The sequence below is a fragment of the Eucyclogobius newberryi genome, unplaced genomic scaffold (assembly GCF_026437365.1).
Source record: "Eucyclogobius newberryi isolate DKJ021-1_F unplaced genomic scaffold, fEucNew1.0.hap1 SCAF_9, whole genome shotgun sequence".
NCBI classification, from domain to species: domain Eukaryota; kingdom Metazoa; phylum Chordata; class Actinopteri; order Gobiiformes; family Gobiidae; genus Eucyclogobius; species Eucyclogobius newberryi.
This window is the reverse complement of record NW_027316532.1, coordinates 22,541,047-22,565,627: the sequence shown is the minus strand read 5'-3', so window position 1 is coordinate 22,565,627 and position 24,581 is coordinate 22,541,047. Positions and strand designations below refer to the sequence as shown.

Below are 24,581 nucleotides of genomic sequence, written 5' to 3'. Positions count from 1 at the left end.
AGTCGAGCAGAAAGTACAGTTGTGTAAGCAAAACTGTAAAATGTACTTAACAGATGCACATTTTTCTTACTTTTCATCACTGAAGGTAAACCATGAAAAACCCTCAAATTAACACACCAATAATATGGTTGATTTATCAGTCTGCTCACATCATGTCTGAATTATCTCGAATCATGTGACCCGGTTGTTAAAATATCAGGAGTAAAGAAAAAGACAAACACAATTAGATTCATGCTTTGTTTTTAATCACTTCATAGAAAAAGTATCAGAATTATTTTTGAACACAATATACAATTTAATACCATACATTGTGTGAAACATTTAATAACCCACCCGGAACAACTGGCGGACTTGAACATATTATTGACAATTTAAAAAAACAAAAAAAAAAACAAACATCTTTCATGCAGATAGTGCTAAATCTGGCTAACCATTTGGACACAACTAGGACTGAAAAAGCTTAAACGTAGATAAACAATGTTAATACTGACAAATTTGAATTTCAAAACGTCTAACAAGTTTGGTCAGAGATAGTTCACACGTTAGCACAATCAGATACATAAGATTTAGTGCCGGGCGTATTGTAGCATGCTACCAACACGCCGCTGTGTGGTCTACTTGTACATCCAGTGCCTTATGTGAAGATGTGTCTGTCCAACTGTCTCACGAATCAGCAATCAAACTATTGGATGAGGAAGCTAGAGTCCAGACCAAAGAAACTACTGTAGCAATAGGCGTTTAATAGCTCGTAGGTTTTCTATATCCAAGTCTATGCAGTTTAACATGTCCTCTATGTAGCCTCTGGGTTACCATGGTGCTGCTGCCACACGAACACTCTGAAGCTCCAAAACCACAGTTGGTCCATTCCCAGACAAAGTACACGGCTAGACTTCAGTTCAGCAATACCCTAAATGTCCAAAGCAATAAATAATGTCTTAAAGATATTTGTTTTTGGTTTAAATATGTATGTTTGAGGCGGTGGTAAAAAATAAAACATGACTATAAATTGAATGAAGGTTTTGGGGCTTCTGAGTGTTCATAAAACAGCTGCACGGTATTGTTTTAGCTGCTGCTCTGCCGGGCACTCAAACATTGTGCGAATATATACTTAGAATTATATATATATTTATATAGATATAAAAACAATATATAATACATATATAAAAAGACTCTCAATTGGAGTCTTCTACACATAGACACCACCACTTCCAGGTAATGCAAGTGCATATAAATTAAAATAGATCTTACACTGAACCAGTATTTCTTATTTACAAGCTTAAAGAATAGAATAAATACACACTGTTATAAACAGCAAAAAGGACCAACTTGAGTTCCTAGCGACAAACAGTAGAGACAAGGTGTGGAGTGATGGGTAAGGCTGCGACATCAGACGTAATACACACAGTCGGCATCTATGAGACTGAAGCATGCTGACCAGAACTATGAAGTACCTTAGAGTTTCCCAGTAAACCAACAAGACCAACTGTGAGGTCTGCAAACCCTTTCAAACATTTGCCCTTAAGCTGTTGGAAAAAAATAATCTGCTTTAAATTAGTGCATCATTATTCACCGAGGACAAAGTGGGCTGAACTCCGCCTACTCTATATTTTGGTGCCTATTCCCAAAAAACCCGGCTGTCCTGGAAACCTGGCTCGAGGGAGGGACTTCTACTGACGTCAATGAGCAAGAAGCAGCACTTGAGGGACTTTTCTGTTGTGGAGGAAATAGGCGTCCTGATTGTCTTGGGGTCGTGCCTGTGGAGAGTATGTGGGGCCCTGATGAGGGCTCCAGTGTCACACTGACTCTCATCACGGGGCCGGGCTGATTACAGAGGGGCTTTACTTCCACCTATCTGGATGATTCAAAGTGCAGCATACCCGTGGGCCACAAATACACACTTGATCTTGTGCATTTGACCTTGGGTTTAGCTTGGATTCTCTCTGTAGCTTCTCATGCTAATATTTTTGGCTTAAAAAAACGACTTAAGATAAATGTTTGAAGTGGCGTTTCCTCCAATTCACACCAAAAGAAAACACAAGGTTCACATTCACTTTATGGTTTGTTCAATGCAGCAGCTGTTCAGATACATGGAGCTGAAGATATGGATTATTACTTTAATCTCAAATTTGCATCCAAGATTGAGTTTTGGTGTGAGGAGGTTGGAAGCACCAGTGGTTGCAGACCTTAGAACAAAAACAACAACATGAGGTGCAGATGAAAATGACCACGCCTACCACAGAAACATTGTGCTCCTACTGAAAACTGCACACGACACGCTAATGGTTTTCTGTTCGATGGATTTGTCCCGATGTTGTTTGTCGACGTTTGTTTGGATTTCTCTATTGCCCAATACATGGAAGACTGGTATTTAACATACAAAAAGGTTTTGCTCTTTCGGATAAGAAAAGAAAAACTCTCACAGACAAACTAGAGTGTTCAATAAATAAAAAAATATTATAAAGACAATAGTAAAAAAGGCACACAAAAGTCCTTTGACATTGGTACAGGAAAAAAGTAAACACTCTCTTGCAATACAAACTTCTCCATCAGTAGATCTTACTATATGCTACTTCTAGATCATATCATGTTTGTAAAAAAGTCTTAAGGTACAAAACATCTCTCAGTAGTGTCATTGTCCATTAATGCCAGTCCAGAATAGACGACTAACCATGTTCCAAACTGGCCAAAATCCTTCAAGTTCACCATCAGTCACGTGTCCACCAAACCAAGTGTTTGCACTAAGTATTTCCTGAGAACTCTGAAGCCTGCTCGCCAAAACAGTCCGTTCCAATCCAGCTTCAAACACCCAAGTGCAAGACGACCACGTGTGGCTAAAACTAAGGCCTTGCCTTTGTGGGCTTGTTAAAAGCTCAGCTGCAAGAGGATCCACCCTCTTTTTCAAAAAACTTTCAGATCAGAGCCAAGAGCAGTGGGCCCTATGTGTCGGTGGGAGATGCTTCATGGGTCACGATCTCTATTGCGGAGGTGGGCGCCATGGCGTCCTGCTCGTGACTGTCCAGATAGTCTAGTGGAGGGGAGCGGGACAGGCTGTCCTCTTCCTCATCCTCGTCCTCCTCTGCCTCTCCGTCCTTATCCATCCCATCCAAGTCCTCCTCCTCCAGTGTCAGCTCAAACTGGAACTTCTCCCCGCCGCTCTGCCCGCCCTGGCTGGCACTCAGACCGTGTGGGCCCTGCTCGTAGAAGGGCGGGGACGGGCTCTGGGGGATCATGCTTTGGTACCAGTTCCTGTTGTCCTCCAGCGTGTCCAGGATGTCCTGGGCGTCCGGGTGCACCAGATCGGCCCACGTCTCCCACAGGGGGTGCACGATGTAGTCGATGAAGCCCACCTGGAACAGAACAAGGGCACAGAAATGTTAGCAGTTTTTAGCCATGTAGCATATGTGGAGTATATTTGGCCCTGTCGTCCATCTCTGTGAGCGAGCTAAAAGGGGCTGCTGCGTAGTGTGTACCTGGCTCTTTTCCACTGAGGCCGTGTGCTTGTCACACATGGGGCTGATCTCCATGCCCCGCTCTCGCTCACGGTCTCCCTGGTGGAAGAACTCCTCCATGATACGATCCGTCCACTGTCGGTACAGCTCCAACGACTTGGTGGGGTTGCTCAGATCTGCGCAGTGCACCATGTTTCGCAGCACCTACGGAAAAAAACAAGTCATTAGATTTTGACAATATAATGAACACATCACATACATTTCCATTTTGTTACTGGACGACTAAAGTCCTTCTCAAACACGGCTTAACCAAGTGGACATCCACGAGGGCCATTTGGGAGCTCCGTGAGCGGGAGCACGTACAGGTGGGAGGTGATGGATGTGGTGCGAGGAGCAGTGACAGGAGAGCAGAGGTCGTTCATGTAGGAGGAGGAGACCAGTGACCTTTGCCCTCAGACTCATCAACACTGCTCCTCGAAAACACATCCTTTTACGCCCTCACATTAGAACACTGAACCTACCTGTATTCTGTCGGTGTAGTTGTCCAGCAGTAGCACTCCCGAGCTGGTCACCTTCTTGGTTTCAACCATCGTTTTCAAATCAGCCAAAAGACTCATGTGTTTCGACATGTCAGTGGCTAAAACCTGAAGGAAGAGGTGATATCAACATTTAATAAACAGCTGAATAACAATGGTAAACGGCGGTGATGTATTTGAATACCGTACCATGTCAATGACCATCTTTCGTAGCGACTGCCTTTGCTTTTTGGTGAGATTTTGGAAGATATCGCAGTTGTCCTCTTGTAGCAGCTTGAATCCCACCGCCAAATGATGGTTCTCTAGCACCGATTCGTCATTGTACATCAACGCCAGCTCCGAATCTGAACGCAAATCAACGGATAACGTGTTAAACGGGGCTCGAAACAGAAGCCGGGTGTGCGCGACCACGCCTTCGACTCACTGGTATTGATCAGGAACTGGTTCGACACGCCCGGGTGGTCGACGTCGTGGATCGCCGCAGCAAAGATGGCGGCCAAAATCTCCAGATCGGTGAAGACGGCCTGCGCCAAGAACAAGGAGAGGACAGTTATTCCTCCGGCTCATGTGGGTCTGTCGGAGCGTTATGTAAGCTGTAGAGTACATTGCTAATTTAGGACTGTCGAATTGGCCACGGAACAGCAATATAAAAAGGTACAAAAAAAAAAAACGATTAGCCAGAGGAAAATCTAATAAATTAAACATCCAGACATTTCCTCATACCATGACGCAATGTGAGGAGAACCAGACGCAAGGGAATCATGATTCTATGGAAGTGGAGTTACAATCCAAAGAGGCACACGGAGGATTATTTAACAAGTGCAAAGTTTTTTCCTAATTGCGTTGATGCAAGCAGGAGACAAAAACACTTTCCAAACAGTGGAAACATTTAAGGTTTAACAGTGCGATGCTTACGTCTAGGGCGGGCGTGGAGAGGAGGATGTGCGTGGACTGGGCCACGTCGGCGGCGTGTAGGCTGTTGTGGTAGGCCACATCCGCGTGGTAGTGATCTTCTAAAGTCATCATGTAGGCCACAAACGTGTCGGTCGGGATCTTGAACGTCTTCAGCAAGTCTCGCTCCTGGAGACAACAGCAGAGGTTAGAACGATCGGTCACTAGGAGGTCGTACAGTGCGAGTGGGCGTGTACGAGGGTATAAGAGCTTCACTGCAATTGGATGAAACTGTCATGTTTGAATATAGAACCGCATTGAACAGATAACACAGCTAGTTCAAAGATTGACTCAATAATACATAGATCTGATCATTTGGTCTGAGCAGAAAATCCACAAATGTTTTTTTACACCAAATCAATTTCTGTAGGTTATGATTGGATCCACATATTTTTCATGTTATACTAGTGGCTTTAAGATGTTTAATTGACAAAAATAATGTCTGTAAGATGGAATAAATAATAATTGATTACATTTTTTTTAAATTTGCAGCGTTTTTTTTTTTTTTTTTTTTACGAGACTCTGCCCAATAAATACAGCAATAAAATCAGCAAATTCAACCATTTTCCACTTAAAGTATCAAATAGGGGCGTCAAGTTACCGTATTTTCCAGGCTATAAGTCACAGCTTTTTTCATAGTTTTGCGACTTATATTCATATTTATACTTATATACTTATACTCCAGAGCGACTTATAAGTGATATTATTTGTTATTTTCACACTTGCATTCACATTTCATACTCCAGTTCAACTTATATATATTTTTTTCTCTTTTTTGGCTGGTGCGACTTATACTCAGGTGCAACTTATACGCCGGAAAATATGGTAATTCGGTAATTGTTAATAGTGATTTTTCAACAACCATAAGTACAAAAAAATTACGCGACAGAGAGTAAACTAAGGATTTCACTGTCAATGTAAATAACGGTGAAATCATAAAACTTTTCTCACGACAAAGGCTAAAAACAGACATTGCGGTTTGGCTCTCACCTGGAAGATGGCGTACATGATGCAGGTGAGCGGGCGGCTGTTGGAGTACTCGGACACGGTGAAGATGTTCAGGCCCCACTTGTTGAGGTCGTCCAGCTCTTTGGACAGCAGCTCCTCCTTGTCCGTCTTGACCCCGAAGCGCGAGATGCTGCTGCTGGACAGGGACGGCCCGTGCGACACCTTCTTGACGCCGCTGATCTGGGTCATCAGCTGCTGCTTCTGCTGCTTCTTCTTCTCCCGCGTTTTGGACGTGGGCGACGGGATTTCCATATCGTTCTGTTTGTCTGCGCGGCGGGGGAGAGAAGAGCGTTGGGATAAGTGGCGGAAAGTAACAAAGTACAAATGTTTCAGGTGTTTACTTTTACTTAAGTCGATTTTAAAGAGGATGATTTTTACTTTTACTTCACTACTGTACGTCTGATGGTTGAGAGCAAGTATCTGTATATTTTTTAACAAAATGGAAAAAAAATACATTATTTTTTTTTTTTTAAATGGTTTGAGACCTGCTGAAATGTTAATCATTTTTTGCGTTTACCGTATTTTACGGACTATAAGTCGCACCTTTTTTCATAGTTTGTCCGGGGTGCGACTTATATGTGATATTATTTGTTATTTTCACACTTGCAACTTCATTTCATACTCCAGTGCAACTTATATATGTTTTTTTCTTGTTTTTTACTCTGGTGCAACTTATACCCCGGTGCAACTTATAGTCCAGAAAATATGGTAAGTTTAAGTACTGGCTTTGAGCAAGAAAAAATATATAAATACACATTTAAAAAAAAAAAAATCACTGCACTTAATGCTTCAAAATCTATACATTTTTAATTTGATATTTTTTATTTTACTCAAGTGGATGCTTTTTACTTTTACTTCATATATTTTTTAACTAAGTGGAAAAAACAACAACTTTTTTTTAATGACTTGAGACCTGCTTAAATGGCATGTTAATATTTTTAGGCGTTTAAGTTTAAGTAGTGGCTTTGAGCAAGAAAAAAATATATTTATACATTTTTTTTTATTTAATGACTTGCTAATGTTGACCAAAAAATCTAAATCACTACACTTAATGCTTCAAAATCTATACATTTTTACTCTTAAACTGCTTCTTTTTTTTTTTTTTTACTTAGACTTTTTAATGTGATATTTTTACTTGTAGTTTTCTTTGCACCTGTTTCTGTTCATTCACTTAAGTAACAAAAGTACTTCTTGGGCCTCAGGGTTAGATACGTGTTACATCAGAGCGTTTCGTGTAATCGCCGCCTGTTAAACCCCGGATCCCAGGTGCACTGTAAAATTCCACGCAGCAGGCGGCTTCCTCTGAGCCGGAGCAGGGTTCACTTTTCCTGTTTTTTCCATCTTTTCATTCACGCTTCTTTCCACTTTCCAGCCATTCTTTTCTCACGCTCAGCTGGTGACAAAATAGTGCCGACAGCTTTGAACGGCTCAAATGACCTGCTTTTCTGACAAAATACAAGGCGCGTTTGGGCAATAGCGAAGCAAAAACACGCACAGATTTTGGTGCCGCTTCGAAATGAACCGGCTTAAATGCTTTTTGGGTGAGTGAAAGCGTCTATCATCGTTATTCATTGTTAACCTTGGAGAGAGATTCAATTACAAGCTGTAATTCAAATAATCACATTCACTCTATCTCTCCTTCTCCGCCACCTCTCTCTCTCTTTCCTGCAGTATGTTTCTGTCTTTCTCATTGACTCTCGGCCTCTTGGGTAATTACTTTCTCTCATAAGCTGCAAAAGAATGAAGGAAATACAAATGTATGTTTCTGGTCTGTATCTCTACATTTATTTTACTAATTTTTGCTTTTTTATGCTTTTTGATTTGACTGGTTTTGTTGGTTTTGGCTGGTTTTGTTGGTTCACAAGCTTAATTTGACTGGTTTTGTTGGTTTTGGCTGGTTTTGTTGGTTCATAAGCTGCATAAGAATGAAGAAAATACAAATTTATGTTTCTGGTCTGTATCTCTACGTTTATTTTACTATTTTTTGCTATTTTCTGCATTTTGATTTGACTGGTTTTGTTGGTTTTGGACAGGTACGATCAAGATGAGCACTTGTATTATACCTTTTAGTTTCTGTGCGTGCAGCACTTTGGAAATGTTTCTGCATATGAACTGTGCTATTATATTAATAAAGTGAATTTGTCATACACCTTTAAAATGTACTTAGCTTAGAAGGCAACAACTGACATTACGACTATATACATTTCACCAAACTATCAAAATGCCTGAAATGTAGCATAAATGTCTTGCTAAATATTGTGATGAAGTCCACTTGGCAAAATGTTAATTTAAAATGCGACTAAAAATACCAGTTTAATTGCGTGTAAGGGTGCGGTCACACTTTTACCATCACACATCAACATTCAGATTGAACTGGGACTCAACCCGGAACTAAAACAAGAGTAGACCAGGACTAAATCTACAACAGGTCTTAAACTGGGCCTAAAACAAGTCGAGAATTTGACATTTAAACCTCGGGTCTTTTAGAAAAGCTGTAAAACATTGAGCCGCCAAATCCTTCGGTCCAGACTAAATGAATCAAATGCAGAATTGTGTACATCGAACAGTAACGACATGTATTTGTCCTTTGTATTTATTTACTTACAAAACATATGCAAGCAGTTAATTTACTTCTATTTGTGAAAGGGAACTCCACAGAAGCTTCCTTCACTCACATAAGGACCCTCAGTCATAGTAATAAAATATAATACACTCATCTAATACAACTTACACATTTATTATCATTATTCAAAGTTGTCGCAGCAAACCAGTCGTCTGTAAATCTGGCCTTTTTCTTTTGTTTTTGTCCAATCACAACCACAGCATCAGGCAAGATTCAAACTAGCAACCCTCCAGTTAATGACGGCTTATGTCTCATTCACTCCTGAATGTTTAGCTTCCATTTCCCTCACAAACCGATCTCAGGTTGTGCCTCTTCCCTCTCGCTCTGTGCACGGCCTGTTTGTTTATTTCAGTCCCGATCCTTTCATCCTCCTCCTGGAGCCTCTTGTGAGAGGCAGGAGTGTGTGTATGTGTGTGTGTGTTCTCTGTGTGCGTGTGTGTTCTCTGTATGTGTGTGTGTGTTCTGTGTGTGTGTGTGTTCTCTCTGTGTGTGTGTGTGTTCTCTGTGTGTGTGTGTGTGTGTTCTTTGTGTGTGTGTGTGTGTTCTGTGTGTGTGTGTGTTCTCTCTGTGTGTGTGTGTGTTCTCTGTGTGTGTGTGTGTTCTCTGTGTGCGTGTGTGTTCTCTGTATGTGTGTGTGTGTTCTGTGTGTGTGTGTGTTCTCTCTGTGTGTGTGTGTGTTCTCTGTGTGTGTGTGTGTTCTTTGTGTGTGTGTGTGTGTTCTGTGTGTGTGTGTGTTCTCTCTGTGTGTGTGTGTGTTCTTTGTGTGTGTGTGTGTGTTCTGTGTGTGTGTGTGTTCTCTCTGTGTGTGTGTGTGTTCTCTGTGTGTGTGTGTGTTCTCTGTGTGTGTGTGTGTTCTCTGTGTGTGTGTGTGTGTTCTCTGTGTGTGTGTGTGTGTGTGTTCTCTCTGTGTGTGTGTGTGGGCGTGTGTGTGTGTGTGTTATCTGTGTGTATGTGTGTGTGTGTTCTCTGTGTGTGTGTGTGTGTGTGTTCTCTCTGTGTGTGTGTGTGTGTTCTCTGTGTGTATGTGTGTGTGTGTTCTCTGTGTGTGTGTGTTCTCTGTGTGTGTGTGTGTGGGCGTGTGTGTGTGTTCTCTCTGTGTGTGTGTGTGTTCTCTATGTGTGTGGGTGTGTGTGTGTGTGTTCTCTATGTATGTGTGTGTGTGTGTGTGTGTTCTCTCTCTCTCTCTGTGTGTGTGTGTGTATGTATGTGTGTGTGCATTGTTTTAAATGTTATAGCACCCATGCCATTTCCAACACCGGCCCATAGGGGGCTGTGAAGGGGATTTAAGAATTGGCAGCCTGGTTTCTCAATCGCTTCCAACTCCACCAGCACCAGCTCTGTGTCCTCGCTTTATCAGTGGAACCAGCAGCGAGCGGTCATCCCACAAAACGACCGCTTATCTCTGCCATGTCTATCACAGTCTCAGGGTTCTCCGGGGTTCACCTCACAGCGAGCAGGGGGACGGCCAACCGCGCGGCATCCCGATCCAAATCCGCTCGAAATCGGGGATGAGTCACTCGCTCGGCTCCAAAACGGGGGTTCCTCTGTGCCTCCCCCCTCTGTGTCTCACCCTCCCATCGCCTAGAACTCACCCCCCTCCCTCTGAATCCGCCATGATCCAGGGGACGAAGGAACCACCGACAGCTCAGCAGCGGAGGAGCAGGGTGGCCCATCGATCCTCGGGTCCTATAAATAGACTCTAAAGCTCTGTTGCTTCGGCTTCCACAGGCCTTTGCGGTCATTAGCTGGAATCTTTGAGGCCGTTAACCTTCTCTGGAAAACGGATTGTGGCTAGAGGAACATTTATTGCAATGTCCTACGCAATACAATTAAGAAAAAAGAGGCTCTTCGACGAAATTGCGCAACACTAACAACATTTTGTCTTCCATTCCGGGAGAACTAACTCGCCTGCCAGTCAAATTCCTCAAAAGAGTCACATATATCACAATATTTCGTCTTTATTTCACAATGATTTGAATTTTGAAGCTGCTCTTGACCGTTCATTCCCAACCACACGCCACGGGCTTCTAGACAAAGCTCGATGGCGCAGTATTTTATGGAACGCCCCCACACCAGCCAGAGCAACTCGCGCAGCATTGCGAAAAAATGGAACCCCGACATTAGGTCAACAAATATTTGGAATTTACTCGTGAAACTTTGGATTTCAAGCAGATTTTGACACGTCTTGGAAGAAATCGCAATAAAAATATACAGCTTTTCGAACGTTCCACCGTGAGCTTGAGTGTGAATGGCATGAGTTGCGTGTCTGCTTGTGTATTGACTCGGTCGTTTACCTAGGAAGGTGTTGGAGATGAATTCGGAGACCTGGTTTCCGGACCGACTCATCTCCGAGAGGTGCGTCAACTCCCGGTTCAACATTCTCTTGAACTGCAAGACAGATAAAACAGGATGGAGGCATGGTCAGATAGATCCAGTAGAACACAGCCAGACTGGGGAGAAATGTCATGGAAAACGCACGAATGTCCAGCGTTCTCATTAGATGCAAGGATATGTTCATAATTACAGCACGCTCAGAAGGGGGGGGGGGGGGGGGGGGGCATGCCACTCTCTCCCCACGCTCCATTAAACCCATTAGAGGGCGTAATTATTTGTGTTAACATTGTACAGACTATCACTTTAGCCACCGCGCGACCATTTCACAGCCATATCGCGACCAGCACAACATATTAAGGGCTCGTTTGGTTGCGTCACGGGAAAATTCCCCCCGATGTTCTCGAGCTGGAAATCTGTTCTCGGGCTGGGAACGTGTCACCCATCAACATTTCAACATTTTTCAACATTGCGAAATCCCGGGTGACGTCTGTAACTGGGTTTGGAGGTGATTGAAAACACATTTGGATGCGTTTGACAGTGAAGACACCGGGGGCGCCGCGGCCAGGGGGGGTTTATGACAGCCATCCACGCGCGTGCACACACATTCACACCATCGCAAATCTGCAGCGCGGGGCTCAAGATGGAGGAGCCCCAATGACAATACGCCGTCCGGGCCGTGTCGTCGTGCGTGCACATTCGCTGGTCAATTCGGTCAACATGAACGCCCGACTAAGAGCGGTGAATGATTGGGTCATGGAAGCTAGAGGATGGAGATGGGACAGACAAAGAGTGGCATCCCGAAAGCTGACGTAGATACCTTGATGTAACCCCACGACACAGACAGCAGGTAATTTGCTTCAGGCATTTTGGACCCCGTTCTTTCCTTCCGAACCAAAGCCAGAACTGTAATCCAACGGAATCGAAAAGGTGACGATTTCTTTTATTTAAAGGCGAAAAACCAAAAATCCTCTCTCTTCCCCGTGAAACCCTCTCCTCTCTCTATCTCTTCAGCGGTGAAACGAGCGGCGGCGTGCCATCGGCTGCATCTCCGCGCTCGGGAATAAGCAGGAATGTCTCGGAAGCTCCATGGCTGTCCCTGCAAAGCCCAAAGCGGGAATCCAAACACGAGGCGGGAGGGGAAAAAAACGTCCGATCAGCGACGAGCGGCGACGACAGAGGCTTTTTCAGGCTCGGTGGACGGAGCTGGAGCGAGTGCAGCTTGGACCGGAGCCGTGGTTGACTCGGAGCGCACTGGTGGAAAATAGAGAACGGCAGAGAGAGAAGCAGCAGAGAAGAGGAGGAGGAGGAGGAGGAAAGAGGGATGGATGGAGGGAGAAGTGGAAGAAGAGGAGGAGGAGGGAGGGAGTGATGTTTATCTGCAGGGGGGGTTCCTCCAGCTCCACTGCTGCACCAGTCGTCTCGCTCGCAACAATTCGACGCGTTTCTACTTTTCGCAGCCACGTTTGAGGGTCTCCGCCGCGGAAACGAACTGTTTGGGTCGCTGGTGTTCTCATGGCGTCCGATTCTAATCTGTTCACTTTCACTTTCACAGTCTGTTTATCGGGTTGAGCATGATTTTCCACATTATGAACTAAAACGCATAATACACTGTAGCAGAATAATTGACTAAATCAGAGTAATACAACTCGTGGGTTGTATTACTCGTTTGGGTCACGGCGCACTTCATCTACTAAGATATTCCCAAATCTGACCTTTGAGAAAGCACAATGTGGCATGTAAAATGGTGAGAAATGTCCTTGCCGCGGTTTAGTTCTTTAAATTCCGTAAAGGTGATGTTCTGTGTTCTTTTTATGGCACAGAAGTATGTTCAAGACAGTCCAAAAAGGTCAATTATTCATCTAAATCCATGTTTTTGAGCAATACCTCGAGGCAAACCGGGTGAAAATCAATGGACTTAATGATATGTTCTAAACTTGTGTGTCAGGGAATCCTTCTTGCTTGAATTTAGCATTAGCTTTTGACAATGTCGTTAACCTTGATATCATTTTTGTGCACTTTATGAATCGTTTTTGTCGCTTATTGCAACATAATTTCGTCATGTTCTGATCCTAGTGTTTCATAACATATTTGTCTACGTTCTACACAGTTTGAGTCACGTTGAATTGCGGAAGCTTGTGAAGTCGACAAAAGGTTATGATTCTTTTAAGGCTACCATCCATGGCTCTGTAAAAAACAATTAAGCTGGATTGTATGTATAATATCCAGCAGAGATGTCAACCGAGGCCTTTATCATGCACGTGGCGTTGTGGCATTGTGGACAGCAATATGCAAAACTGGACGGTACAATATCACCGCTATATTTATGCCACGGTACAAATATTATTACAATATTGTGGAGAGGCAGAAAAGAAATGTTTAAAATTCCTCGACAAGCCTTTAAACCTTACAAAAATATGTTAAAAAAGTGCTAAATAACAAATCTTTCTCCATGTTATCTGCACGGACATTGAGCAAAGGATCGCGTCCTACGCATTTCCCTCCGTTTTCTTTCTTAATTTTGCTGCTACTGTCGCAACAAAACCATAGAATTGTCATTTGATATTATTGCAAGGGTCTCTACGATACGACGATACGATATTTCAGTCGCTGCAAGACCCACACCCGCTGCAACTGCGTCAAAAATGGGAACTCCTTAAACCCCACCCGCCCCCCGCCGTTCTTTTCGCTGTGAAGGAATGCCACTGATCCCTCCGTAAAAAAACAATATGCCCGGAGTTAGGTGAGGAAGGGGCGGGAGATGACAGTAGATGCTTCGGCGCTGTATTTTTATCACCATTAAATCTATTACCCGTCCGCCCCTCGCCCCCGCGCGCTCCCGCTCGCTCGCTCTCCGGGGTCTTCTATCGCGGCGGGCGTTGTGGAGAACTCATAAGCCGGTTCATTATCCGCTTCCCACAACAATATTAGACGCTGTCAGGGTGTCTGCGGAGGGCTATTTTTACCGCACAGGCGGAGGGAGGGAGGGACGCGGCCAGGGAAGCCGCTACCAAAGGAAAAAAAACAGAATGAAGAACGCGATGAAAGAAGGAGAAGAAGAAGAAGAAGAAGAAGAAGAAGAAGAAGAAGAAGAAGAAGAAGAAGAAGAAGAAGAAGAAGAAGAAGAAGAAGTGAGACGCAGAGGGAAGAAAGCAAGAGCGAGATCCACAATAATCTCGTCCCTTTTTCCCTCGATTCGAGCGACAAAAGGCCGTGACTTTTTGTACACGCGAGGGGCTGTGTACGGTTACTGCTCCTGGGTGCCATGGCAACAGGATGGGTGCCGTGTGCAAAGGCGTTTGTGTTGTTGTTGTTGTTGTTGTTTGTTGCGGCGAGTGGGAAGCCTGACGATTACGTGCAGAGCTAGAAAGTCACCATAAAACTCCCGATCATGGGAATTTGAGATTTTTCATACGTTAGCGTACATTCGAAATCCTGATATATATTCAAAGGCGCTATAAACATTTGAATAGAGACTGAAACTCACCATTATCTTAGCGGTCGACTAGCTATTCATATTGTACATACACTATGAGATTTATTTTCGGACCAAAAAGGTTGAATTATGGCGACTCAAAGCTTTTAGATAGAGAATTATGACTGAAAATCAGACATTGATGATCTATTTTGAAATGATTTGATTGAATAATGCCACTGCTGTTGTTATAAAAGGTCTTTTGACATGTGGTTTATGCCTGTATAGTCCAGATAACCATTATAATTATTTGACTAGTCGATTAGTTACAGTTATTCTGATTAATCACAGTAGTTCTACACGTTTTTTAATAGTAATGGTGGTTGTAGTGGTGGGTCGGCATAGCAGTATACAGAGAAATAGTGTTTGTGTATTTATATTATTTTACTACAGAATGTCACTGAATAAATAAAATAAATAAAAAAATAAAAAAATAAAAAAATAAAATAAATAAAATAAATAAAATAAATAAAATAAATAAAATAAATAAAATAAATAAAATAAATTAAATAAATTAAATAAATTAAATAAATTAAATAAAAAGTTAAAGACGGCATTGATTAGCCAGATGTATTCCACAGTATTGATATTAAATGTAACTATCTTCACAAATGACACAACCACGTTACTAGTCAGCTCTGTGGAGAGACGCTGCCGCTAGTGGGGAGAATGTACGTTTTTCAAGCTATTTCTGTGCAAAATAAAAACGCAAGCGTAGACATGGATGAAGCATCGTTTTTACAACAGTCGGCGTATGATTGTGCTGATTGACGTACAGATGAATTTGTCGCCTTGATAACTGTGAGAACGTCGTTATCGTGAGCCAAACGGTACCGGTCTGAGCCGTGGAGACGCTACAGCCGTTTGTTGTGAATGTGTTGGAAGAGCGGCGTTTTTTAAGTGCGGCGTGTCTTGTTTAAAGTTTATATCGCGACCGACAGTCAATATTCTCATCGAAAACAGCCACATTTCGTTCGGAGCGTCGCACACTCCATAATTTCCATGCAACGTGCAATACAGGTGCAATGATGATGAGGATGACGAGTGCACGGTGATGACATAAGCTGCAGAATTTCCATTTCGTATCATTTATTGCCTATTGTTTGTCGTTTATATGGATTATTGATGGAAGAGCAAGTGTAATCCAGCCTAAAACACATGATTTCCCCATCTCGAAGTGATAAACGGCCAGGAGTTGGTTCCCAGGCAGACGACATGTGCTGTGCTTGTCGGCGCTGTCACGAGGACGCGCCACGCTCCGCCGCCGCCACCATTCATATCAAGACCCTCCAAACCCCCACCTCCCTTCCCTCCCTCTCTCTCTTTCTCTCTTTCTCTCTCGCTGCCACTTGAACGTCAATTTCTCTGCCACTCCTCGGCCAAAACAGTCATCAATCTCCGTCTGCGCGTGTTTTGTCTGCGGCTGCGATCAATGCGCCGTCCTCGAAGCTCGTGTTGGTGAGCGCGAGGCTGTGACCACCGTGAGCTCCACCATGAGCTCCACCATGAGCTCCACCATGAGCTCCACCATGAGCTCCACCATGAGCTCCACCACGAGCTCCCGTTGCATGTTCGGATTCAGAGCAGTCACGACGGCCCCCCCACACCCCTCCCCACCTGTGCGGAGGAAAACGGGGGCATTTCTAGTGCCGCTGCGAGACAATGCGGGAAGATTTTAAAACAGAGCGCGGATACTCGAGCTTGGAAAGGAGGTTTCAGAATGGATTGTGGCTTGATTATGCACAATGTCATAGGAAAAAGCAGTACAATACTAAATATTCACTCATGATGCTAAAAAACAAAACACAAAGCAACATCTTTTCTATACAAAGTGAATTATATGAAAGGGAAAAAAGATCATTTGAGGAAAAAAAAATATCAACACTTGTTTTTTATTGTTTAAAGTAGCAGAAATAGGAATAGGATGAGCAGCTGCAGATGTTTTATCAGATTGACAGTATAAAAAAATAAGTTGAAAAATACTATAATTGATCAAAAGTTGGATGAAAAGACGTTATGATCGACTAAAGCCAGTTTAGTCATGACCCATCACGAGGGCTGCAAACGTATCTACATTGCAATATTGGCTGACGAAATAATAATTATTGCAATAAAACCGAGGTCCCCCATCTGACAGAAACATACTGATTTTAAAATGAAAAAAGAACTGATTTTATTCATGAATTAGCCTTGATTTAGCCTTGGTTTTGAGCTTGACAAATACATTAAGGCATGAACATCTTTGCTTTAACAAAACTGAAATGATTGTGTCAAAAAGTACACTCAAATCACATTGGCAGTACATAACCGCCATAATTTACAACATTGTGCAGCCCAAATGTTTGTGCAAACTTTAAACACAATCATCTCAATAAACGTGTACGGTATGTTTACGTACTTTGCATTTAAGTAAGAATACATTGGGATATATTACAAGAAGTGCCTTTCATGTTCACAAAGGGAAACTATTGGTCCACATGTGTCATTTTGGCTTGAAAACGTTGAATCTAATAACGCGAGTACAGACTGTACAGAACCCCTGCAGGTCGGAGAGTGCGCACTGACCACCTAATTCTGCAAAGCTCCGCAGTGGCATTCACGGGAACGCGTGAAGAGCGGCTCTCTACGTGGGAACCAATATTTTCTGTTGTGGAGGAAGAGGGGAGACATCAGAGGATCCCTGCCAGATTATCCTCCCACACAAGGAACGAGCCAGAAGCTGCAGGTCTAAAGCACGGAGGCATGAGGGTTGAGCGAGAGGGCGGGGCTTTATGTAATAGCTCACTGTATAATATATAAGGAAAGCATTTGCCAAGGCAGCGGGGGATGTCTGCGCGGCGTGGTGGAAGAGGAGGTTCCCCAGAGGCAGGAGAAATGCCTCACGCAGCCTCACAGAACGAGGCCGGGCTTTCTGACACGACGCGGGGCGGGACGGTGGGACGGTGGGACGGCAGGAGGCGTTTGTGATGGAGGAACGCGTGCCAGGACGGCGAGGACGTCAATAGAGAGGAAAGGGTAAGGCCGGTGGTCAAAGTGCAGAGACACGAGCGGCAAAATACTCGAGTAAAAGGAACCGCATGGCACACACAACAAAAGTTAAAGTACCTGTTTGAAATGTGCAGTATTTCAGATTTGGCGGGGATTTAAATGCAGTGGTTTTGAATAGGACTGAGCTTTGATTTATTTATTCATTTCATTTTTTGTATGTATTTTTCTTTGCGCAGAGGCTTGAACTCAAAACTTTTGTGCCGTATGTCCCCATAAAGCTGCTCAAACTAGTGCTATGATTAAAGATATTACCTTCATATGATCATGATTTTATTTCCAGATCATTACATTTGTTATGTACCTTGACAATGACTCTTGGATGAGAGTCGAAACGTCTATTTTTGCAAACTGAGTCCAGATGACTACAACTGAAGCTTTTTCTACTATTTGTTATGTACGTTAAATGGCGTTACATAGTCGTAATTTAGTCTTGATTTCTGTTTTTATTTTGTGACATTTTGTTTATTTCTAGGTTTCCATTTGTCATCTTTGTGATTTAATTTCTTTATAATTAATTAATGCCTGTATAATGTTCCACAGTATGGTATTAAACTTAAATATCATCAGGTGACGCTACCTTGTCAAGTTACAGGTCAGATCGGTGTGGATATAATAGGAATAATAATTATAATAATAATAAATATAAAACATAAAATAATCATAATTCATGTTTTTCAAGGTTATTTCGAAACGCTCGATGGATATGTTTAATGTCACACTGTGGAACATTCAGGGCAAAGCAGGAACATCTGAGACGAGCAGGTTGCAAGCAGATGTAATGATAAATCTGATTTATGAATACATTGTTGCATAGATGAAGAACGTAACAGCACAATCTGTCTCATGACGTCACCAAACAGGAGGTGAGAGCTGCTGTGAAGTGACAGCGCTGCCTTGGGGCCACTAGTGGGCGCTCTCTGCTCAGCGACTGCAGGCCTGACCCTCTTAACCCTGACCCGGGACACGGATGGGATCGACATGGCATTTATATAGAAAAACTGCTAAAGACACGTGTAAATGACATGTTTTGTTCTTCTTTAAAAGTACCAAGATGCTTTGCAATAGTTTAAACATGTTACTGAAAAAAAACAAAAAAACATTTAAGCTAAAATCTTTCCTAAGCTTTATTATGTTGGCATTTCATCAGTAAAATAAGATTGTTTTCTACTTTTTGACCTATTAAACAAATGTTGTATCAATTAGTTTTAAGCATTGTATAAAATTGTTTTCTATTTCTTGACCAAAGTGAATCATGCTGTATCTCCACACGTCATTTTTAAGCCATTTTAACATATTAATATCGAGACATTTTAAAGCTTGCATTTGGTTTCATTGCAAGGAGCGTCATTAGCATTTAATAACACAAACAAATCAAATTTTAAAGCTCTTTTTTTGGACAAAAGAAACAAGGCAAAGCAATAAAATAATCATTAATGTAACTGAGTCACAATGTGAAACTCGCACTTGCATTTTGCTTCAGTAGATTGAGGTTTAATTTCCCTTTTGAACATGAAACACATTTATTTCATTCTACTTCTTGCACAAACTGAAATGATTCATGCATCAAACCAAATGTCGACACTTTGTAAGTACTAATCTCTTACATCTCAAACATCTTTATCTTCAGGTCGACAGCGCGCTCCCCGGATGACGCGCGCTCTGGGTAAAGTAATACCGGACGCTCGAATGACACAAACGGGTAAAGAAGAAGCAGATGCAAGGATCCTGAGTACGTCTGTGACGCTGACGCTGCACCGGCTCCCGCTGACTCACAGTGCGTCTTCACCTCTGCGTTTGGGGCGAATTTGAAAAGCGCAGACGGCCTTTTGAAGAATGGACCGCAAAAAAAAAAAAAGCAAAAAACAACAGCGCAGATCAAGAACAGACGAGTGATTCATTTGTGCCCTGGATGCGGGGGCTGATGTGCACAGGGCTTTTACGGCTTTTAAAACTGTCAAACGCAGTGAAAGTAGAAAGAAATGCAAAGAAAGCGATGGTCAGACCAGTCAATTAGCAAAAAAAACCTCCTAATTTGTGTAATTTGTGTGCGTTTTTCTCTAAAAAAAAAAGCTGTAGGTGAAAGTACTACACAGATAAAAGTTATTCTTAACATTTTGCAAAGCGCCCGGTTCGACACAAACATTACAATTTGCAAACTAGTCAAGTACAACAGCTTTTAAAACAACAAATTGCCCTAAAAACGATCCAACAATTTCAGAGCCGCAAAACGTCGCTCAAATCGTGTTCCAAGTTCTCAAAAAGTCCACATAAATTTAACGTAATATGCAGAGAAAAGTCACCACGAATACCACGTTTCTCTCGCATCTATAACGGTTTTGGATTTCAAAGTCGCGTGAATTCAAATCACACCGTCCTAACAACAAAACACACAAGCACGAGTTCGAGTTATGCAAACCGTCCACACATCTGGACCTAAAGAAAACGTCCCGCTGCGCGTTTCAAAGTCGCCGTCCCCAAAAAACACAGGAAAATAACACTCCAAAAAGTTTGAAACCGACCTTTCTCCAGCCATTGAGCTTCCCTAGTTTCCTCTCCTTCTTGTCGAAACAGCAGGCTCCCATGTTTGAAGTGGAGAATCGTCCCGTCGCGGCTCCTTCTCACCGCACGGGTAAAAAAAAAGAAGAAGAAGCTGGTCTGAACGTCCAGTGACTGCCTTGTGTCTCTGCTTTGGGACTAGACCTCTCCTCCGTCTGAGTACATGTGTGAGCGAGGGAGGGGGCGGGACTGGGGGCGGTGCCGAGCGCTCCCTCGCGGGGGGTTAAGCTCCGCCCCCCCTCCCATCCTGTTTCGGGACCGCAGCTTGTTGCGCGTCCGCTCCAGCTGACTGCCGGAGAGCGTCCCGTTTGCACTGTCAACAGAGCGAGTGGTTTTCTCTCTCTTTTTTTTGAACGATGCGGGCGTTTCCTGTCGCTCCGCACGCGCTTTTGGGAGATCGTGGCGAGGTGAGAGGTTATGGGCGTGACAAAAGACGCGTTTCGGGCTCGTGAAGGTAAAACGAAGCAGCAAGAGTCTGAACGCCAGAATCGGAGGCGAAAGTGAAGTGGAATAGTGTGATTTCAATGGAGAAACTGGGATTGACCTCAGATTAACACAAATTATGAAAAATGTAGATAGTTTTGGCAAAAAAAAAAACAGTCAGACACATGTGAGTGATATCAGAGCCGGGTTTGAAAACACTCACAATTGCAATCTATGCTATATGATCATTAAAAAGCAAAAAAAATTACATATACGTACATGCCATAACAAGTTTTTCATTTTACTGAGATATATTGTATAAGTTTTTCTGACTTTTGTAATAAAAAAGCAAACTAACCATGAACTACTGCCCTGGGAATTCAAAATTGTTGCTTGTTTTTTGTTATAAAGACTTACAGTTGAGTGTTTTGATCAGACGGGCTTATTTATGACTCCATTCCGGACATTTCGAACATTCTGAGCATTTTAACCGGCGCCGTTTGAAGAGGTCACTGTGCTTCGGCCTGTCACAGTGACACGTCTTCAAGTGCGATGTGCAGATGATAAACCATAATATAGACACTCATTTATGCTGCTGACACGTTCACTCTAAAGCAGGAGAATCCCACCCAAAAAACGACTCCAAATGTGCAATAGTATCAAGCAATAAGCTGCAATAAATAAATAATTAATAGCAGATTGAAACACTTTAGTTGGTTTATATATGTATTCAAACAGCTTCAATCATATTGTACAACAGAAAATAACCAAAAGTCCCCAACTAGTGCAAAGAAAAAGCCAACACTTTGTATTCTATCTGTCATTTATTGAAGTTGATACAGTAATTATCTTGACGGTTTGTGCTACGTTTGCTCTTCTTCACATAATTATTCATATTTATTTGTGCCTTTTATGATTGTTTATTGCGTGTAGTGAAATCCGACCAGTGAAAGCCCCACAGTGACCATAAACTGTGACATTTGTTGTATCTGGTACAGTCAAATAAACAATAAATGAATATGATAATTAAGGTTTAAAATGACACTCAACAAACTCCATCCACTTTGAACACAATCTGGTGTCGCGCTAAAATATGTCCCCAATACTAGATCCATTTCATTTGATTTGTTTTATAGAATTAAACCAGACTAAACCAGAATTAAGCCCGATTCCAGGTACATATATTTGTTTCTATGTGGATGACGGGTCACGAAACCGCTCATATATAATAATATCCATAATACAAAGTGGTATGCCTCTTCTCTACACACCTTTTATTGGCTCATAATCTATATCTTGCCCTTGTAGTTCATTGTTCTGTGTCGCACTGAGTCAGCGAAACCCAATTCCTAATACATCCTTTGTTCACCGACAATGGCAATAAAGCATTTCCCACGTCTGACAGTCACACCGCGCCGAGAAAAACGACAATAAACGATCCGCGCTGCGATTTAAGTCGGCCAAACGAGAGCAAACCAGACAATCGAAGCTCTGCCGTGGTTAGAGGAGGCAGATAAATATCATTAGACATAGAAATAAATCCGGCACGTGTACTGTATCCTGTATAGACATCTTGCCTATCAATTTGGCTTTAAAAAATGGGCCAAATTTCTTGCACAACTGGCTCGTAATCTCACCCTTTTAAAGATAATGTCCTTGCGCTGTATAGATACTCTTTATTGCACTGGGCAGGAACAAATAGCACGTGCATGGGTGATTTAGACACACACAAAATAAGAAAAAGAAGAATGAAACGTGGACAAAGACTCGAGTGTTACGTTCGAATTTGCAGAAAACACCACGAGTCGAACGCAATTAAGGACTTTGCGAAACATCCTCCGACACGTGCTGTTTGTTCTCCCGTTCCTTCAAAATAACGTCCTTTTCCGGCCTTTTTTTCCCTGTCACTGTCAATTTACGTGACGTTCCCCAGTCGCGTTACGGATTGCCAGACTTTGTGCGCACGTGGCTCGGTTTTACGGACGATTCTGAGATAAAAAAAAAAAACAGTGAAAAGCGCGCACACTTTCTTTTTTGACCTTTGGCCTCGACGGCGCGGGAGTCTCTCAAGCCGCGCTCCGGTTTCAAAGCCGGATCGAGTTACCACTGTTTCCATCCCAAACAGAGGTGCGGGTTGCCGGGCACGTCACCGGCGGGACTCGGATGTGTGGCAAAGTTTACGGTCAGAAGCGGGTCAGGCGTAAATGGGACGGCGACTTGTGCAACGGGGGAAGTAGGTGACAGGTAACGGACGAGATAAGGCTTTTGTAGTGAAACGTGCAAAAACGTGGCGTTCGTCTGAGAAAGTTTAAAGGGAAATGACATGAAATGTGATCGACTAAAACACAGAGTTATGTCAATTGTCTGTTTGGATTTGTCATTAATATAAGTGCAATGATGCAAAACGAATACATGTCAAAATATAGAACATAAAATACAAAGCGAAGGGAAGGGAAATTAATACGATTCAATATGGGGTTTATTTGTGTGATTTTCATGTCTTTTCAGATTTATTAAAACAGTTTTTTACAGTGGGAGATACATTTTTAAAAATGGTGGGAGGGGGGATGGAAAATTAGAATATCGAGTGTATTGCACTTAATTCAAATAATTAAAAATGACCAGAAAAATATTTTGAACCGAAGCATCTAGGATTAACTTTAAAACAAAATATAAAGTGATATTTCTGCATTTTTTCGGGTTTATTTTATGGTCTGTTTACGTTTTTTGCCATTAGTGGTGCATAAAACAAAATAAACATTGAAAAAGTTGAAATATCATCTGAATATAGTTAAAGAAACATTATAAATGCCAAAATGTCCATTGTTTCTAGTGATGCAAACAAAGGGTGAAATACGCACTCATATTCATGGCTCAACTGTGAGTGCAATTATTTATGTTCTGTTTATTTTCCCGCATGTTTTTTTCTATTTTGGCCATACAAATGATAATATATTCCCCTCTGTAATATTACTGGGACACGCTGTTGCCTGGAAGATATTGAATGTCTCAGATCAAAACAAAGGGTAAAAAATATTCCAGGGACAGAAAAACATTGTGAGCGAGGCACAAAACACCAACAGACCAATTAACTACTTCGAAGACAAACCTGATTGCACGGTTCTGTTTGAGTTTGGCTCGAGGCGTGACAGCGAGGACGGATAAACTAAGTGTAGGTGCATTTTAATAAAAGACGAATGACTTTGACTTGGCGGATTTGAGTCAAAAGGAGTCTCGTGAAACATTCCCTTTTCAAACTTCCTCCTCAGTCATGGATCACACGCTCTAGTATTCTTTAGATTCAAACCTTATTTGTTGCATGTGATTTTCGAGGCAGATGACGGGGATCGTTTCGTTGCTACATTTCCCTGGAAAGAGGGCAAACGCAATAATGCATTTTCTTCATTAGCATAACATCTCTGAGTGTCTGTCGGAAGGTTTCACCCCGACAGCTTCACGGCGATTGCAAAAGTGTTAAAAGTGCTGTACAAAGCAACATGAGATGAGGCGTTTTGTCCATAAATCGGAGCTTGGCGGCTTTACGGCTGTTAGGACCGGGTTAAGAAATGTTCTGACATTTCACACCACATGCTCAGCGACTGACGCATCCAGCTCGCTCCTCGCAGCTGAAGCCGATGACCTCGGTTTGAAAGTGCAGTGTTTTCTGATTTAACGTGTCAGAAAACATATTCAAATATATATATAACCCTATGATTTTTGTGAAGATGTAGCACAAAATTCTGGTCCCTCGGTACAAACCATTTTGGTGGAACTGCACTAAACTAAAGTGTCCTTTACTACCTACTACCTTCAGTCTGAGGCGCCTGGTTTTTGAGAGACAAAGATACATATATATTTATCAGTTTATAAAAGTGAAATGTTAATTTGTGCAAGTCAAATAATGAGGCAATTAAAAAAATCTCTATTGGACCATCACTAATGGAAATTAGTATTGATAAAATTATAGTAGTAATGGTAAAAAGCAAACCCCAAAAAGTAGTACTGCAGCAGTGGCAGTAATCATAATGTAGTAGTTCAAATATCGTAGTTTTATCAACCACAGTAGTAAGAGTACTTTTTACTACAACCCGGGTATGTGTATTTAAACATTCCATAGTTTTCAACATATTTTGTGTCTGCAATGACGCCCAGATGACGACAGCAGTGGTGATAAATAAAAT

The 24,581-nt window shown here is 42.4% G+C and overlaps 1 protein-coding gene across 5 annotated transcripts in view; it reads right to left on the bottom strand.

Moving 5' to 3' along the window:
- Positions 1–223: 223 nt before the first annotated feature.
- pde4ba (phosphodiesterase 4B, cAMP-specific a) overlaps positions 224–24,581 on the bottom strand; it is a 266,818-nt gene continuing 242,460 nt past the window's right edge. For 3 of the 5 annotated variants that reach the window (XM_072439007.1, XM_072439008.1, XM_072439009.1), the window contains 8 exons: positions 10,862–10,955; positions 5,927–6,210; positions 4,901–5,065; positions 4,410–4,509; positions 4,175–4,329; positions 3,971–4,093; positions 3,471–3,653; positions 224–3,347 (listed from right to left, as the gene is read on the bottom strand). In XM_072439007.1, the coding sequence (XP_072295108.1) occupies positions 2,937–3,347; positions 3,471–3,653; positions 3,971–4,093; positions 4,175–4,329; positions 4,410–4,509; positions 4,901–5,065; positions 5,927–6,210; positions 10,862–10,955 (1,515 nt within the window). In that variant the 3' untranslated portion in view covers positions 224–2,936. Of the gene's footprint in view, positions 3,348–3,470; positions 3,654–3,970; positions 4,094–4,174; positions 4,330–4,409; positions 4,510–4,900; positions 5,066–5,926; positions 6,211–10,861; positions 10,956–11,718; positions 11,885–19,940; positions 20,091–24,581 lie in introns of those variants that run through there. The other 2 variants (XM_072439011.1, XM_072439012.1) reach the window with 2 other exon arrangements.